The 18416-nt window shown below is 39.6% G+C and overlaps 1 protein-coding gene across 4 annotated transcripts in view; it reads right to left on the reverse strand.

The window, feature by feature from the left end:
* Positions 1-18416, reverse strand: part of ptk2ab (protein tyrosine kinase 2ab) — a 63426-nt gene that overhangs the window by 17379 nt on the left and 27631 nt on the right. For 3 of the 4 annotated variants that reach the window (XM_060870290.1, XM_060870288.1, XM_060870292.1), the window contains 19 exons: positions 15955-16042; positions 14742-14821; positions 14533-14595; positions 13826-13880; positions 11789-11929; positions 11083-11160; positions 10762-10860; positions 10399-10516; positions 10210-10249; positions 8892-8950; positions 7811-7828; positions 6732-6788; positions 4604-4701; positions 4417-4501; positions 3962-4062; positions 2422-2537; positions 2070-2170; positions 1798-1887; positions 818-1022 (listed from right to left, as the gene is read on the reverse strand). In XM_060870290.1, the coding sequence (XP_060726273.1) occupies positions 818-1022; positions 1798-1887; positions 2070-2170; positions 2422-2537; positions 3962-4062; positions 4417-4501; positions 4604-4701; positions 6732-6788; positions 7811-7828; positions 8892-8950; positions 10210-10249; positions 10399-10516; positions 10762-10860; positions 11083-11160; positions 11789-11929; positions 13826-13880; positions 14533-14595; positions 14742-14821; positions 15955-16042 (1692 nt within the window). The remainder of the gene's footprint in view (positions 1-817; positions 1023-1797; positions 1888-2069; positions 2171-2421; positions 2538-3961; positions 4063-4416; positions 4502-4603; positions 4702-6731; positions 6789-7810; positions 7829-8891; positions 8951-10209; positions 10250-10398; positions 10517-10761; positions 10861-11082; positions 11161-11788; positions 11930-13825; positions 13881-14532; positions 14596-14741; positions 14822-15954; positions 16043-18416) is intronic. The other variant, XM_060870289.1, reaches the window with a different exon arrangement.

The following is an 18416-nucleotide window of genomic DNA, read 5'->3' on the forward strand; positions in this document are numbered from 1 at the left end:
CTGTATCATATGTCTCTGGTGGACACAGAGAAACGGTCGTTAGTCTGTCCTGTAGATGTAATCCCCATTTTGTCCTTTCTTAGACACAGTCTGCTTATTGTCACAAAGCAGTACACAGTGTGGTCGTTTGGTGTCTGATTACGAAAGAAATGTACATTTCTAATCAATTTGACTAGATAATCCTAGATTAACAAGATTTGTGCCATGAATAAGTGAACTTTTAATGATGCTCCTGTAAGCATTCAGGTTTGTCAAAATAAAAGTCCTCCAACTCATTTTAACTGATTATTTGTTGGGAGTCTGAAAACATGACTAGGCGGACTTTTATTCTGACAATATTTATTTTCCACTGTAGCCAAACCATGCAAAGATGTTCTCAGCAAATAACAGTGGGCTTTACATTTTCATACCAGTTTCAGAGTTTTCAGAATATTAAACGATAAAAGAGAATACATGTGTGTCCACAGCAGGCAGCTGAACTGAGATTTAAGATTTACTACAATTTGATTAAAATGGTTTTTTATTTAGGTTTTTCTTAGAAATAAACATTAAATAAGAAGATGTAAATTGTCAAAGGTAGTTTATGCTACACAAAAATTTGTGTTTTTAGGAATTTCTCCTGTGCGCCCACTGGTGTAAGAAGGAAACAGAAAGATCACTCATGAAAATCTCAGATTTGTGTTTGAAGTGATGACAAAGTGTTAAAGTTTCTTAGATAAAACACATTAGATAAGCTCTCTGCACAGGAGGTTACTCAGTGCACGGTGAATGGTGTGTGTGTGTGTGTGTGTGTGTGTGTGTGTGTATACACACTAACCTTAGCTGTGCTTTGAGCTCGTTGAAGCGAGGCCGCTTGCTCGGGTCGTAAGCCCAGCACTTGGTCATCAGACTGTATAGGGTTGGGGGGCAGTTGTGTGGCATGGCCAGTCGCTCACCGTTCTCAATCCGGCCAATCACATCATTGTTTTTCACACCTTGAAATGGCTTCACTCCGTACATCAATATCTCCCACATACACACTCCTGCAAACATTTATCTCTCAGTGTCATGTGAGATAAATAAGCAGCACTTATCTTTGGAACTTTGACTAACACACACACACACACACACACACTCACGGCTGTGTGATATAATATTATTGGCATCACTCCACTGGCGTTTATTCATGATTACAACATCATGTCTGCTGACTGTTCACAAAAACAGTACACTTGTACAATTTGTCCTTTAAAAATAGGTAAAAAGAGCTGTCATTTCTTCCTTAACAAAATTGGAGACAGAAATAGTTAATCAAATTTGAATCGGGAATGACTTGTGCAAGTGTTTTAAACACTTTTGAACAGCCTGCCTTGTTCCTCGAGTCCCCTGGGATAGACGTGCGTGTGTGTGTGTGTGTTAGAAAGCGAGGGTGACTGTATGAATCAACTTTATAAGCTCTCAACTCACAGTCACCCTTGCTTTCTGACACACAGGAGTGTATCCCAGGGGATTCGGGAACAACGCAGGGGACAACCTGGATGGGGTGCCTAATCTCACACACACACACACACACACACACACACACACACACACACACACACACACACACACACAGGGAGAGGATTCAATTTTAACACCCATTCTGACTGTCCTTAAACCAGAAATGGAGACAATTTTGTTTATTGTGATATTTAAAAAACAGAAAAACAATATAACATACGCATCCCTAACACAAATACCTTTCTGACTTTTACCTTTTTTTGTCCCCCATAAATGCTCACATCACCCTCATTCACACAAACCAAACTACACACTTACCAAACATCCACACGTCACTGGATGATGTAAAGCGTCTGAAGTTTATGGATTCTGGTGCCATCCATTTAATAGGCAGCTTCCCTTTAGAGGCTACAAGGAAAGTAGACATAACACAACATGCATGTAACCGTAAAACACATACAACATTTCCTCTGATGTTCCAGAAAGAATAAATGCTAGATAATGTTAGTAAAATGACAGTAAATTTTAGAACTCAGTTGAACAATGTTTTGGCTTCATCCTCATGATGTGAGTGGAGTACTGGGACAAACCTTTATAATAAGAGCTGTCCTCCATGTATCTGGATAAACCAAAGTCACCCAGTTTCACACAGTCTACAGATGACACCAGCACGTTCCTAGCAGCTATGTCTCTGTGGACAAGAGCAAATATCCCTTTAAAACCACAGACACAAACTGATCAACAGATTCACACAAAATACAGTGCACGCCGATTATATGTACGCAGCCTGAGAAAACAATTAACACAGTCCGATTCTGACGTTTTCTTCTGTATATACAGATATATAGTATTTTAAATGAATATTTTTTAATACATTTTAAACTTTAATTGTGTATATTCATTTATTAAGTTTTATTCTTTTTTTTACTGAGGGCCACTAACCTGTGCACAAAGCGTTTGCTCTCCAAGTAGGCGAGTGCCGTGCTGAGCTGGTAGGAATAGAGGATCAGTGATGCCAAGTCCAAGCTGTATTTCCGCACTTGCAGGAATGAGCGCAACTGCAAGAAAACAATGACCGCATTCAAATATGTCAGCAAGTGACACAACCTGTTCAGTATGGCAGGTATCAAGTCATCAAGTCATCATTAACTCTTACTAGATTTTAATGTTCTAATACAGAACGTTTATGAACCAAGAGCTATAAAATACAAACTATAAGGAAACTAGTTCTGTGTCTAATTGAGATTTTTCCAGGTTTCAACTAGAGACGCACCGATACCACTTTTTGTCTTCCGATCCGATTCCGATACCAGAGTTTGCCAGTATCGGCCGATACCGATCCGATATCTGTGTTCTTTTCTACCTTTAAAACTAAAGAATGTATACAACTCGTTTAGTTATTAAGATTTATTTATTTTTATTTTCTGGTAAAGAAATACAAAAATGCCCATTACTGGATGAAAAATGAAAACACAAGAAACCTTAAAAAAGTATTAATGCAGTAGCAAACAGTACTTTTAACAGTGGAATAACAATCAAAAACATATATACGGCAATTATTAAATTAAATTATGAAGAAAAGGCAATATTTTAAAGTGAATCTTAAATTACAACTATTGAAACACAATTCAAAATGTATTAAACAGTAAACCTTGCACTCATCAAAAAAAAACATTGCAACAACCAATGGAACAACCATGTCTAAGTATATAGACGTCACCAATGACATAAACCTGTTTCAAGATTCGCCCCGACTTACCTTCCGGGGCCGCGGGCGACACTCACCTCCGCGCCCTCTCCCCCATCCCCCTGTCCTGCACCCGGTTCTCCCCCTCTCATGGGGGTTTTCTGGGGGCAGGTCGGGGGTCGGGCAGGGACGGGGCATCCGTCAGGGTCATCTGCTTTGACAGATCATCCTTTTTCCGCTTAACTTGCGCGAACTCTATGTGTTCTTTTGCATGATGCTTCTGAAGATGCTTGATTAAATTTGTCGTAATGTAATTCGAAATACTACATCCAGCTCTTGAAACTTTGGCTTCACAGACATTACAATTTGCAGTGCTACACTCTGCTGAATCAAACGTAAAATACTTCCAAATGAGCGACATGTTTAACGCGCTGAGGTAAATGGAAAGGGTGCCTGCTAAACGTGCCTGTCTGTCACAGGCGGTTGTGCAACATATTTCCTATAAAATGTATTATATTTATTTTCTTTAATGCAATTTAATATATAAGTGTATTTTTCTTATAAGTTCAAGCAATAGTCTATGATGTTTGCTGTTCATTAATCAACCACCACGGGTATCGAATTTGGATCGGTCACGCACCTCCGATACCCGATCCACTCAAAATGCTTGGATCGGCGTCGATACCGATCCAAAATATCGGATCGGTGCATCCCTAGTTTCAAGCGAGCTGGTCTGTATTAAGCCTCACTGCTCTAACTCCTGGTCCACAGGATCACCAAAGAAACAAGCTTTACCTCTCCCAACGTGCAGAGCTCCATAATGATCCACACTGGATTATCTGTGATGACGCCGATCAACTTCACAATGTGCGGATGGTCAAACTGGCGCATTGTTACTGCAGAGACAGAATGACAGAGACAGAACTACTGAAAATTCAGCAACCTTTGCCACTTGTGATATGTACAAATATAGAGCAATTTCATCGTAAATTCATCTCTATCATAATAACTGCCTCCTTTCAAAGATTATATGACCAAATGACTAAATGTACATTCTCACACACACACACACGGCGACCAGCATGTGTTTCAATAACACAGCTTTAAATGTTTATACTTATAATCACGAATCATTCACTCATTTAGTGAGAAGAAAATCATTTGTGTTTACCAGTTTATATACAGCTCGTACAGAAACCGATGCATGTATATCTGACTGTTTATTAATATGAGCCATATTCAGTACTCACAGGCCTCCTGGAGAAATTTCTCTCGGACGCTGTCTGACGTACTGTTTTTACAAGTTTTTATGGCCACTGAGAGGCCAGGACTGTCCTAAAACCAAAACCAAAGACCAAAAACAAAGGATCAGGACTCTTTCTAACATTTGGCTATGATGTGATTATGATCATGAACAGTGAAAAGTGCGTGGAGTACCGGACAAACGTATATTCCTTGGTGGACGTCTCCAAACTGGCCTTCTCCTATACAGCGGCCCAACTCGATTCTCTCTCTCTGGATCTCATAATCCCTGGCTGAGGGGACAAATAACTGCATACTTATCAGTCCAGAATTGGCATTTTCAGAAGATAAATGAAACACTAATAGACACATGCAACAGAAAAAAGAAAAATAAATTCTGAATAATAATTCAATCTACGAAACAAAATTTTAAACGTTTTGCTGTTGGATTTTTTCCCAGAACTTGTTCGTTCATTATATTCAATGCACAATATATACTCGCTGCCCACTTTATTGGGAACACCGTACACCTGCATGTTCGTAAAGACCTCTGATCAGCCGAACAGGTTGCAGATGCTGGTCGAGAGCTTATGTTAAAATTCATATCCAACATCAGAATAGAGAAAATGTGTGATTTTCATTGTAGCATGGTTCTTCACATCAGATGAGCTGGTTTGATTCTTTTTTCCCTTCACACACAACAGGGTTTAGTCTAGAGTTTACACAGAATGGTGCAATAAAAACACTGAGTGAGTGAGAGACAGTTTTGTGGGTGAAAACACTTTGTTTATAAGAGAAGTCAGAGGAAAATGGCCAGATTCAAGCTGTCAGGAAAAATATAGTACAATACAATATATATTACAGATAGGCTACAACAGCTTATTTATTTGAGTTATCATAGTTTTCCTTCTATCTCAGTCCAGTCAGTTCATTCTCTTCTGTCCTCTCAAGGTGTTTTAACCTGCAGACCCTTCACTCACAGGATGTTTCTTGATTTCTTGTAGACTCTACAGACTGTTGTGTGTAATTCCTAAGCGAACAGCTTCTGAAATACTCAAACCAGCCCTTCTGGTGCCAGTGTCATAGTCACCGAGATCAAACATTTTCCCCGTTCTGATGTTTGATGTGAACTGAAGCTCTTGACCTGCATCTCCAGGTCTCAGTGCTGCTGCGAGATTATTGGCTGATCAGATAACTGCATGACTGTGCAGGTCTACATAATGATTGGACAATAATTGTAGGATATTAATATATTAATGAGAAATTAGCAACTCTGCACCAAAGAAAATACAAAACCACAAATGCAAGGCAAAGGAAAAAAGGCACACACTTGCACACACTCAAGCAAGGTTATAGTTATTCAGCACTATAAAAGCCAAAGCAAGGGAATGGAAAAAGCAGGAGAAAAACCTTTACCTTCATCTAGTCCATAGTATTCTGTAGTGCAATTAATGTGAAAGAAGACAAAATTGACATATAACAGTGCGCAATGTCATGATCAGTATTAATGGGCAAACCCTACAGACATACAGTATGATGTGAAGTCACTACAACTCACTGTATTTCAGATGTAGAATAAAATAGAAATGTGGTATTTATTAGGGTAAAGAAGAAGAAGGAACATTTTCTTAAATGTCTCAAAAACTCAGAATACAAAAATGTGTGCAAATACCACTAGATGGCTCCAGATTCTCATCTGTTATTATAGAAATCTGTGATTTTTTTTTTTTTACTACAATGCCAAATCTGGAATTTTAGAAAACTCAGGTTTCTATTTAGGTTTTAAACTCATTACTGCTGATTTACTATTGGAAGTAAGTCGTATGTCTGTTTCAGCTGATAACTAAATCTGTACTGGAACCCTGAGTGAAGATCTTCGGTCTGTAATAGAGTGATATAATGAAACAAAAAGCCTAAAGCTGAACAATGCAATGATCAGCTGTTCAGTTTAGGACTAAAGTGACCAGCTCAGGAGAAAAAATAAAGCAGCAGTGACTGACTGAACAAGAGCAGCACAGCCTGTAAAGATAAACAGCACACAAAAGAAGTGGAGCACATGCTAGAAACTAGGTTAACACAGTTCCAGGAACATCTGGTCTGGCAAAAAAAAGAAAGAAAGAAACAGTACAGCGAGAAAGTTAGTGTAGACGACATAGAAACTACAGCACAGCTGCCACCACCCTGATAAACTTTTTCTATTAAAACAACCAAAAAAAAAAGGACACGACTGCTTTAATGTCTGTGGCTACAAAGGATTCTATTGTTTCATTGGTTGCCTGTTTCAGTGCTCAGTGGATGGTGTGTAATAACTCGGAGTACTCACTGGAGGGCATGGTGTATGTGTCCTCTTCATCTATAATCTCTGCATAGTCGTCTGTCTCTGCGGGAGAAGAGTGAGAGAGCAGGATGAACACACTGTGTAAGCAGGAGCAAAACAGATTAGCAAAGCTCAGTGAAAAGTTGCTCAACAAACTAGCTGTACACGCTGAAGTATTCCCTTCTCTGCTAACACCTCAGTGAGAGAAAGAGAGCCATCATATCTACACACTTCCAGCACAGCTGAATGTTTAAAAGGCTTGTCAGCTTAATAGGATCCGTTTCGGTATGAGAGAGAGAGCGAGAGAGGGAGTGTGTGTGTGTGTGTGTGTGTGTGTGTGGAGTGAGGGATGGATGACAGCTTTAGTGTCTTTGGGAAAAGCAGATGAAGTCATGGTTACTTGGTTAGTTTCACATGCATTGTCTCACTGCAGTCTGTTTTCTGCTGAGAGCAAAAAAGAATCTCGCAAGCAGAGCGACGCAGCATTCGGGAGAAATTTCCTTTCCGTTCTGAAATATGGTGTTGATTAGACTTTATCCATGAATATCTTTTCATGTTAGGATCTAGCGTTCATAAATATCTTCAACTTTTCCGGGTGAAAGAGAGCAGCCGTGTCTTCCACACTCCACCACGTTCACCAGACACGAGCACTTTAAAGCACTGCAGTGTGTTTCCACATCTTCACAGCTACTGTGTGCTGCCAGGCAGAGGTTTCTGAGCACCTGGAAGTTTCATTGCAGTTTAATCACCTTTATTGCCACAGACTGAGCAAAATAGTAGACAATAGCAGTTAAATTATGCGAAATCTCTTTTAAACTTAAGTGATCGCTCTTAGATCCCGATGGGACTTTTAATTAACATTTATTTAGTCACTTATAACTAACCTTTGGTCAGCTTGCCACATTTTAATTGATTTAATTCATGAAATATTTCAAGTTGTTTGAACAAAAATGCTCGAATCGAATAAAATATTGGGTGTTCAAAAACCTTTGCCTTGCAGTGTATTTCCTTACACGAATTTAAAAAGTGGATCAAATGCCAGAAGCTTGTCTGAATTTAGCTACATGGATGGAGTATGACATTACCGTCTCCACTGATCTCATCTGCAGATCCAAGCATAGCAGCATGCAAGGGATAGAGAGAGAGTGAGGGATAGAGAGAGAGACACAGAGAGAGAGAGAGAGAGAGAGAGAGAGAGAGAGACAGAGACAGAGAGAGAGAGAGAGAGATTATACTCATTTCCTAAAAACCATGTAAAGAAGAAACAAGTGCAGTCATATTTAGAGTAGTGAGCTTAGAATGAATGTATTATGTGTAAAGTATAACTGAAGAGTCTTCAGTGGGTGAAAAGGATTAATTATCCTTATATCTCTGCTTTAATGCCTGCAAACACAGCAATGTATCTCTCAAAGCTAAAAGGTTAAAAATATCTTAGTACCCATGAATATCTATGACTATGAATGTCTGTGACTATAACTGTCACAACCAACAATTCATTACCTTAGTACAACGCTCAGCAACAAGCAATAAAAAGGTTATCTGGCATGCAGAAGAAGACAAAGAAGAAGAAGAAGAAGAAGAAGAAGAAGAAGAAGAAGAAGAAGAAAAAGAAGAAGAAAACTGTTTTTTCCTTATCAGGAGTGCCGTTCTATGCAACGTTTTGAATCAGTAAAATCTTTTCAAATCCACTCTTTAAGGAGGTTATGGATCTTAAAATGTCACTTCCGTGTTATGGTGTTGGATTGGAAAAAATTGCTTTTGAGTATGTTGACATGACCAAAGCAATTCTCAGCCATAACGTAACATAAAGTAGAGCTACTTCATTATCTGTCCAGGCCTTTCTGTCCATGACCTGAAAACGTCAGTGCAGCCAAAATGTAAAGCAACATCTGTTCAAATATACGTGTTAGTTTGGAATCGGCTTACTGTACATACTGCACATAAAGCTGCAAGACTATGCTTTATATTTGTGCGCAAATGTTACAAAAAGTCTAGCTTTATGTCATGGATATGTTAACATGTTGAAAAATGACAAACCTCAATTTATCTTATTCAAAATACAAGGCTGACATTATTCAAAAGCAATACTAGCACAAAAGGTCTTCTACCCTGCGAAATACTGCCATAGCAATGTGAAGTTTAGAGACGTAAACATACGCCCCTTACCTGAGACAGAGACGGCCTTGGCCCTGACGCTCTGTAGTCGTTTGTCATGATTCGAGGCTCTGTGGACCAAAGGTTGCAGCAGGTGACTACTGTACATCATTGCTAGATTTTTTTAAAGCTAGAATGCACTGCACAGTACACAGAGTGACCCTGAGCATAACCCCAACCCTGAGACACACTGTTCCACCCATTTGACCAAATAAGGGAAAAAAACAGAACTGGGGCAGATTACAATCTGGTGTAAAAGGGGGTCAAGCTGGAGGTGTGAAATGGCTTTTGAAACAAACTGAGAAATTCCACATTACTTGACAAGGATGACAAGGCAAAGCCTAGAATGTGTTTGTTTGGGTCATTTGTCTGGCGAAACAAAAAGCATAAATATCATGGTCTGCAGAACAAAAGAGTTTTTAAGCAGTCAGTCACACAGCTTCACTGACAAACGTTCATTACTAAAGCCACCTGCTGATGTTCATCCAGGCAACTCAAATCCAATTTACTGCCATATCTATATTTAAGGATGTAGACTTCACGGGAAAACACACATGAAGTATAACATTATCAAACAGACACAAGACCCAAATGTACACTGAATCTATCAGAAGCAGTCAAATTATGTTTCATGTGTTTTGTTGCTCTTCAGCTTTCAGTATCTTATGCTTCTTGATGTCAGGAAGCAGCAAAAGCATGAAGGGAAACCAGCATCAAGGCAGTTCAGGAAAGAACCATAAACTATAGAGAAGAGATACACAGTCACTGGGAAGGACCTCGCTTAACTGTGTGGAGACTAGGAATAAATACAGAACACTCAAATCACACTCTTAAATAGTTGCTTGTTGGCTGTTGACGTAAAGGCCACACTTTGGTTCTGTATGTGTTTGACTCAGACAGAACCAAAGTGTGGCCTTTACGTAAAAACATAATCTACTAATTTACACCATGCATTATATTGCTGGCTAGCTAACTAGCCAAGTTTACATGCTGAGAATGAGACTACAGTCAAAAAAAGAAATAAAAAAATTAAATTAAGTCAATTAAGTCTGGTCGCTTGTAGTGTCATGAGTCAGACCTGTAGCTTTCCCTAGATAGTCTGAGACTAATCTTTACTAAATGAGGCACCTTATGTTTAACGTGATGTTTAATTTATCATGTGCCTTTATTACACCCCACGTTGCTTTCCAACCAAAAAAACACATAACAGTAAGAAAAGGAGGGAATTTTTTTTTTTTTAAATAAATAAATAAGAAGCCAGAGTGACTTTCACAGACACCAAAGGTCCCACTGAAATTGAGTCAGTCTACACACGTAAACAAGTACTTACTTTGGAGCCTTTGGGATTGAAGGCAATGCTCTTTCTCCCTCTGTTGAGCACAATACAGAAAGATCAAGTTGTGCATATAATAGAAATGTATAGGTTTGAGATATACTCCTGATTTATTTGCATATTTACTGCAATATGTAAGAATTTGGCAGCTAACTGAGAAATGATATCATATGATTATGTTTGTACCTTTGTGCACACGGACGATGAAGGATAAAGAGGTTTTGTTGACGAGACGGCAATAACCGTCGATAAGGTCGGCCATGTTCTCTGCGGTGCTCACGCACGTGGTCGTCACCTTTAGAGGCTGCATCCACACATGGTGTACATCAGACACACACACACAGGTAATCAAGTATACATACATTTAAGTGAATATATTTCACATCTATTCTTTTTTTCTTATCAAATGTGCTTTTCAAATTGTATATGGATGGTAACTAAATACTGAAACTAAATATTGTGATATTATAACATCAATACATCTTTCCACATTGTACCAACAATGTGTGTGTGTGTGTGTGTGTGTGCGCATGAGAGAGAGAGCAGTACCTCTGCTGCACCAGCTACGTCCAGCTGCAGGATGCCTTTCTTCTCCTGTTCCTCAAACTGAATACTCTTCACCTGTGTGAAGTTGGCCAGATGTGTCGGCTACCAACACACATAAAATAATTAATTAATTAATTAAGCATGGTGGATTCTATGGTGAATGTATCTAAAATAAAACCAGCAGTTTGTCATTAACTTAAGATCAAGCAGAAGGATTTAGGAGATCAGGTGTTTTTGTGTTCATTCTCTCAGCAGTGTGTGTGTGTGTGTGTGTGTGTGTGTGTGTGTGTGTGTGTGTGTGTGTGTGTGCGCGGTGATCCTCACAGCTGAGCCTTTGTCAGTGAGGTAGCTTATTCCTTCCTCAGGGCCAATGGCAAGCTCTACTGCTATCACCCAGCTGGACTGTAACACACACAATCACCAGGTCAGAGATGGCACAGTGCCTAACCTTCATTCTCTTCTTTTTTAAATAAACACCACTTAAGCTGTTCTGACTTGTGTATGGTTTTTAAAGCAGTTACAGAAAATGAATAATAAAAATAAAACAGCAACCAGCACTGCAGCACCGTTCCAAAATCTGTAAATTAGACTGATTTCACAGTGTCTGTGTGATGTAAGATATACAAAATATACAAACTGTTCCCCATTAAAAATTTAATTAGCTTATTATCGGGTAATAAATAGTGACCAATGTGAGAAGTAGTCTGTCACATGAAGTAGTGACATGAATGATGTTCTCTACTGTATGTGCTGTACTGTGACTGCCTTCTTTGATCAGAAGGAAGACCAGTGTACATACAATTCGTTCAAAAAGACCTGGAGGTAAGTTTAAAAGTTCTTTTTGTCAACCAGCAGAGGTCATCACCAGCCTCCAGTTAATCACCGGAGGATCCGTCTCATCTTTCCGACTCATCTTTCTTCCTTCCTTTCTTTTTTTTTTTTTTGAAGGAAAATAGTACAAACTCTTTAAACTATAAGACATTAACTCAAGCATAAACTCAAGTTCTTGCGTGATGTTACATGAACTTACCCCAAGAGCACACTTAAAGCATTCTTTGTCAAATCTGTAAATTGGTGACAGGATTTCAAAGAACTTGACAATGCTCTGCTCGTCGTTAAGATTGGCGAACAACTTAAAGGTCTGCTGGATCGACTTCCGTAATGATTTCGGCTGCAAAGACAAAAGAGAATTGGAAAATTTTCAATAGGTTGCGTTCGATTAAATCGCTAAAAAAAAAAATCCTACAGCGCACATCAAGAAAAAAATAAACATTAAAATGCGAAATATAATATTTTAGGTCAATATTTACATTTAGGATGTTTAGCAGACGTCAGTATCCAGAGCGACGTACAAAAGTGCTTTCAAGTCTCTAACGATGAATACATGAACGCTGGCTCACTAGGTTACAGACTAAAGATACCATCAACCTAGAAATCTGTTCAGGGTTTTTTTTTGTGTCGTGAAGCCTGTATGTCTGCTATCACTGCTATCAGTGTATCGTCTCATGCCTGGCTCTGATCTGAATCCAACACATCTGCCATAGATAACCCGTTACCCTCACTAGGAAGGGACGTCTCCAGGGACAGTGATGCTGAGCGCTAAGGTAGAGTAAAGTATGATAGATATCAAAAAATGTGTAAGAGAGAGAGACAGAGAGAGAGAGACAGAGAGAGAGAGAGAGGGGGGGAGAGAGAGAGAGAGAGAGAGAGAGAGAGAGAGAAAGAGAGAGATTATGCCTGCTTTTTTTTTTTTTTTAGCAAAGTGCTAAAATGCTAAAAAAAAAAAATAAAAATACATGCTAATAATGTACAGATGAACCACCTACTGACTGGGGAATTAGGGCAGCAGTCATTTCACAGCACTGTGCTGCAGTGTAGATGGTGAGAGCAGCAGTGAGCTCTCTCTGCTACACTTATCCTGAGCAGCACAAGAAGGGGAAAGGCAGAATTGGGCCACTCGCTCTCTAGGGCATACAAACGCTGAGGCAGCTGAGCGGGTAATGATTCGAGAAGGACAACAGAATCCTCGCCCTCACTCCAGGCGGATTTATATTCCGCTCGACTACCTTGGGCTTCTGAAACACTAGTTATAGAGCAAATATTTCTATGTAAATAGTTATAGAGCAGACAGGAACCTGATCTGAAATAAGTCCACAAAGGTAGCTGAGGATGGGAGTCACATGCTGGGGTTGCTTTAAGTCACTATACACTCACACACCACTTCGTTAAGAACCTGTAGGAAATGGTGATATTTGGGGATTTTCATGCAGAACAGATTTAGGGAGCAGTTCTGAGGCTTAGCCTTGTTTAATGAGAGAGGTGAGAGGAGAACGACCTGACTGGCTGAAGCTTAGTGTTGCAAAAACCAGGTGGATATTTGATGTGAATATTAACTGATGATTTCTGAGCTGTATCTACATTTGATACACTGCACTGCTGCAACATTTGGCTGATCTGATAAGTGCATTACGGACTGCAATCATAGAACTAGGTTTGTTTGCACAGTATTTATAAATATGTATTATATACGTAAGCTACTTCACTTCTCAGCCAATGTTGCACAGCACTGTATTGCACAAACAATGCTGCACTTTATTCCTCAGAGAGTCCATCATTTTTCTGCCATCAACCCTTTATATCCTTTTGTATTAGAGTTTTCTTTTTCTATTTGTATCCAAGTAAATTCTGCTTTATGGCTTTTCTATACTGGACAGCTTTAAAAAGCATTTCACTGCATGTGGTACTATGTTTGTGTGACACCAATAAAATTTAAATTTCAGCGCTTCAATATTGTTTTGGATTGTCTGTTTGTCTCACACTGTTTGCACAGAAGCACTTTATGTGTCTTGGGACAAGTTAATCTCCTTAGCTGTGTGAGGTTTTATGTAGCTTTATGTCATTCTGTGTAGCACCATATTCTTGAACTGAAATGAAAATAAAAGATTCTTGTCTTGACTTGACTTGACTAAAGTGGTCAGTGAGTGTAGGTGAGTGTACGTACAAAACATTAAGCACAACGGCAGCTTGACCTTAACCCTGACATTGGCGTCAAGAGTGTCCGTCTCACCTTGACTGAGTCCAACAGGCTTTTGGGGAAAAATCTTCTTAGACCAACATCTTTTCTGCAAAGAATAAGAGATATGAGGAACAAGAAGAATCAGAAAACTGGACTGTTGGGTTACAAGGAGACCTTAAACTGAACTATATATTACCAGTCCAGCTTTGATACCTGTCTCTTTTACACACTGAACAACAATCTTTTCTCTAACACTCTGCCATAATAATTACATATGTTACCCCATGCATTATTTTTTAGCAAACATAAGCATCCAAAATTCACAATAGGATCCTCAGCTACAATTCTGCTGATGTTAAGACCATAAGCATAAAGTCTTGAGTCTTTATCACTCTAGAATGAAAGGAGCACAATGTATACTGAGAGCAGAACGCTCTGTAATGGTACAAATTGTATGGTGTTGAAGTTACATTACAGTTGGAAAGTCTTGGCTGGATTAGTAAACTCTGTTATTTATGACTGAGCTTTCAGGCAGCAGAAACACTGCTCTAGGGTGCACCTTACGTCACGGCAGGAGATGTGTAGGGATCAATTATTCCCCACTATAAATAGGGCAAACAGGGTTTCCAGAGCACATTTTATCCTGACCCACATACTGCATGGAGGAAAGAGAAAATATCTTTCATCTTTCACATTCCACTCTTGATGCAAGCCTAGCAACCGAGTTGTTAAATGATATCGACACAAGCTTCACTTACTCTAGTAATTCATAGTTGGATTTTTTATCAAGGGCATTTCCTGGCATCTCTCTGAAAAACCTCCTGTTAATGAAATGAAGGAGAAGAGCAGAATGATGGACAGTTTTTATATATGTAGTTTTCCAACACACATATTCGTAGATGGATTCGCAAAGTCATGCTGTGTGTTGTGTAATCCCTTCTAGTAGGAATCGACTCAGGATGCTTACCTGATTTCAAGGCAGCCCAGTTTAAGTGCAATGTCCTGATCGACTTGATCAGCTACTTCCATCATATAATCTCTTCTCACCTGGTAATTACAGAGACATCGCAGTGTTTGGAAAGAGAACTCTGACAGCACAGCAGCATAACATTCATTCATTCATTCATTCATCTTCTACCGCTTATCCGAACTATATACCTCGGGTCACGGTGAGCCTGTGCCTATCTCAGGCATCATCGGGCATCAAGGCAGGATACACCCTGGACGGAGTGCCAACCCATCGCAGGGCACACACACACACTCATTCACTCATGCAATCACACACTACGGACAATTTTCCAGAGATGCAAATCAACCTACCATGCATGTCTTTGGACCGGGAGAGGAAACCGGAGTACCCGGAGGAAACCCCCAAGGCACGGGGAGAACATGCAAACTCCACACACACAAGACGGAGGCGGGAATCGAACCCACAACCCTGGAGGTGTGAGGCGAACGTGCTAACCACTAAACCACCGTGCCCCCCCACAGCATAACATGTTAAATAAATTTCAAATATACAAACTTAAATAAGATTAGACTAAAACTTATAAACAATATTTTGCTACATTGCCAGTTACAAATTTCTAGCAACGATGCTGTAAGAGCTCTAAAGGCTGGTTTGGTCAAAATAAGCACAGGATCTTTGTTGTTGTTGTTGCTGCAGAAATGTAAAAGCCAATTCAAATAATCCTAGCAACAGCATCAACAGAAAACATAGGACATATACATGTGAAGCCATTAAAGTAAACATGAGTCAGTTTGATTTGCTCGCAATTCATTCATTTGCAATGTGGAGGTTTTTACTACTACATTTCAAAAAGGCACAGGAATAAAAAATAAACTTCCTCTTGAGAGCGGCTTGTGATTGTACATTAGAGAGAACGAGAGAGAGAGAGTGTGTGTGTGAGAGAGAGAGAGAGAGAGAGAGAGAGAGAGAGAGCAAGCACAGAGGCACCTGTCTGGTTTGTGCTCTTTCATGGCCATTAGATTTCATATTCAATTCAACTTCAAAACATCCTGCAGACAAACACATTATGTACTGAAAATGTCCCATGATTGAAAGTACTGTTCGAACTAGTCAGAGCTTTAATAGTATCCCACGTACTGACACTGTGTAGGCAGTGAGACAGAGATCGAGCTGTAAGTGCTGTCCTGTGCTGGAGCATACATGTGCTTACCTGATGGTAAAAGTAGTTTAGTGCTGGTGGGTCTTCAGTAAACTGCTTTAGGAAGGATTTTGGCAGGTAGCGTATCCGCAACTCGTACCTGAGAGAAAAACACCATATTTTCTGAATCTCAAAAATGTGGTGTAGTCTACAAACATAGGGTGACAATCTTATTTATATTAATTAGAGAAAAACAGTAACTCAGGTTTAGGGTTAGTGATAGGAGCAAAAGAGATCATACTCCTATTTTGGGTAACACTTTACTGTAAGTAAATGGGCATAAATTGAAAAAACATCATTATCTAAATTGAGGCAGCATCATGTGACGTAAGCTCTATGATACAGTTGGATATTACAGTGACGGTCATGAACTCCACCTCTCAGCAGGTGTTGTGGCTTCCAGCACAAACAAAGTCTGCTTCCATAATTTACGATTTGTTTATAAAGCAATGTGTTTTGCTTCATAGCTTGTCTCACCGTCTGTCTGGTCATTGCTTCCTATTGTGTCATGAGTGTTCTCACCTGTACGTTGTTTTCTTATTTAAGCCCTGATGCCTCAGTGTTTCACTAAGAATACTCGTGCATTTTAAACATTAAGTCCAAACCTTTCTTTCCTAGTTTTCATGTTCCATGATTCCTGGTATCGCTCCACGCTTGTGTTTCCTGTTTTAATGCGGTTTATCCTCGGCTTATGCTCTCTGAACCTAGCTGTGCTGTGGTGACAATTATTAGATTACGCTTAATAAAATGTATGTTGAGTTTACACACTTCCATCCTGCTTGTTCTCACTGTACGTTAATCGACTTTCACACGAGTCTCCAGTCGTTGTACTATGAAGTCATCAGTAGATGTTCGTACTACTGGTTGCCATGGTAATAACATTTATCGATGGGGAGGCACAACAAGATTTCCAAATCGGTTTTCTTGCTGTTAAAAATGAAAGATTCTGGAGGGAGATTTGGCGTTTGTATATAAATTTCGGCCATGTACAGACATCATTTGAGATGAAGGAGAAGCCGTGTGCTTTCTCTCTGCCATGTCTTCACTCTATGTTTGAATAAAGTAACATTTTTCTAGTCACCAAGGGTTGGTGTCGCTCATCTCAACACAAGTCGCTGCTCTGGTTGAATGAATGATCTCCAGTCACTCTGTTGCTGTGAGTCAGTGTATGTGTGAACGCAGCATTACAATGAAATTGTAAGAGGTGATAAATGATGTACTGCACTATAGGACACAAACTGAGACTTCCTTATCCACACATAAGAAAACTGCACTGGTGATGAAGCGTAGCTTTCTTTAACATTCTGCCATTGTCACTAGATTCCTATGCCATCCTGCTGTTGGTGGCTTTTATACGAGGGTCACAGTCACCCACAAAGATTTTAGTCAACTTTAATCAGCTATCGTTGGTTGTCTGTAGTCACAAGCTGTTAGCACAGAACAATATGCTTTCTAATCAGATGGGCCTTTTTAGAGACAGTTTTCCTTAACACCTCCCACACACCAACAAGTCCACTTTGTGATACAGTTTGCTCTGGGGTGAGTTGTGAGTTACATAGAATGAGTGCTGCTATTATTTCCAACTTTTAGCCATTTTGTTATCACAGCCCTACTCACAAACTCGGTGGACATTGGAACTTGTGTGGGAAAAGATGTTCCAAATGTTTCTTCTCTCTCAAGCAGTTACATTCAGTGTCTATATTTCTAAAATATAAAGAGAGAGAGATCATTCACATCCTCACCCACTTTCACTAAGCGTTTTATCCTGACTGTTCAGTCAAGCAGCTGTACATGTGTGACGTCAACCCTGAAGATTATGAGACACACATGCACAACCTCACTGGGAAAAACACAAGCTGAGCTGAAAAAAAAAACAGAAGAGGAATGTGTGAATGAGTGTTTAATATGTGTAGCAGTCTGCTCAGAGCTAAGTTCTGATAATATTCGCTGTCAAATGGAAGTGATTAGAGATTCTAGCGAGGCATGTTCCACTACAAGCTGCCAGATTACAGCTGTATCAGTGCCTGCACCGAGCAGCCTTCTGCCTGCGAGCTAAAATTATTCTCCATTCTGTCACAGCTGCCTTTTTGTTTGCTCTCCATTTCCAACAATTATCCAGACAATCTGATCCCGAGCCAGACTGCAGTAACACCTGAGTAGCGTTGACACGCGAGGTAAGCAATGACAGACAGAAGCGATGAAGTGAGGCCTGTTTGAGTTATCACACAATTTCATCAAACACTTGTGTGTGTTTAGGCAGAAGACAACAAACAATAATACTGTGTATAATTAATCTAAATATAAAACTATATAAATCTATTATATATAAAAAAAAAATTAACTAATAAATTCATGACTTATTAGCAAGCCAGAGGTGACTGTGACAAGAAAAATCTCCCTGAGATGATATTTGGAAGAAAATTTTGAGAGGAACAGAGTAAAGGAGAAGCCATCCTCATGTGGGTGACACCAGA

The sequence above is a fragment of the Tachysurus vachellii genome, chromosome 5 (assembly GCF_030014155.1).
Source record: "Tachysurus vachellii isolate PV-2020 chromosome 5, HZAU_Pvac_v1, whole genome shotgun sequence".
Taxonomy (NCBI): domain Eukaryota; kingdom Metazoa; phylum Chordata; class Actinopteri; order Siluriformes; family Bagridae; genus Tachysurus; species Tachysurus vachellii.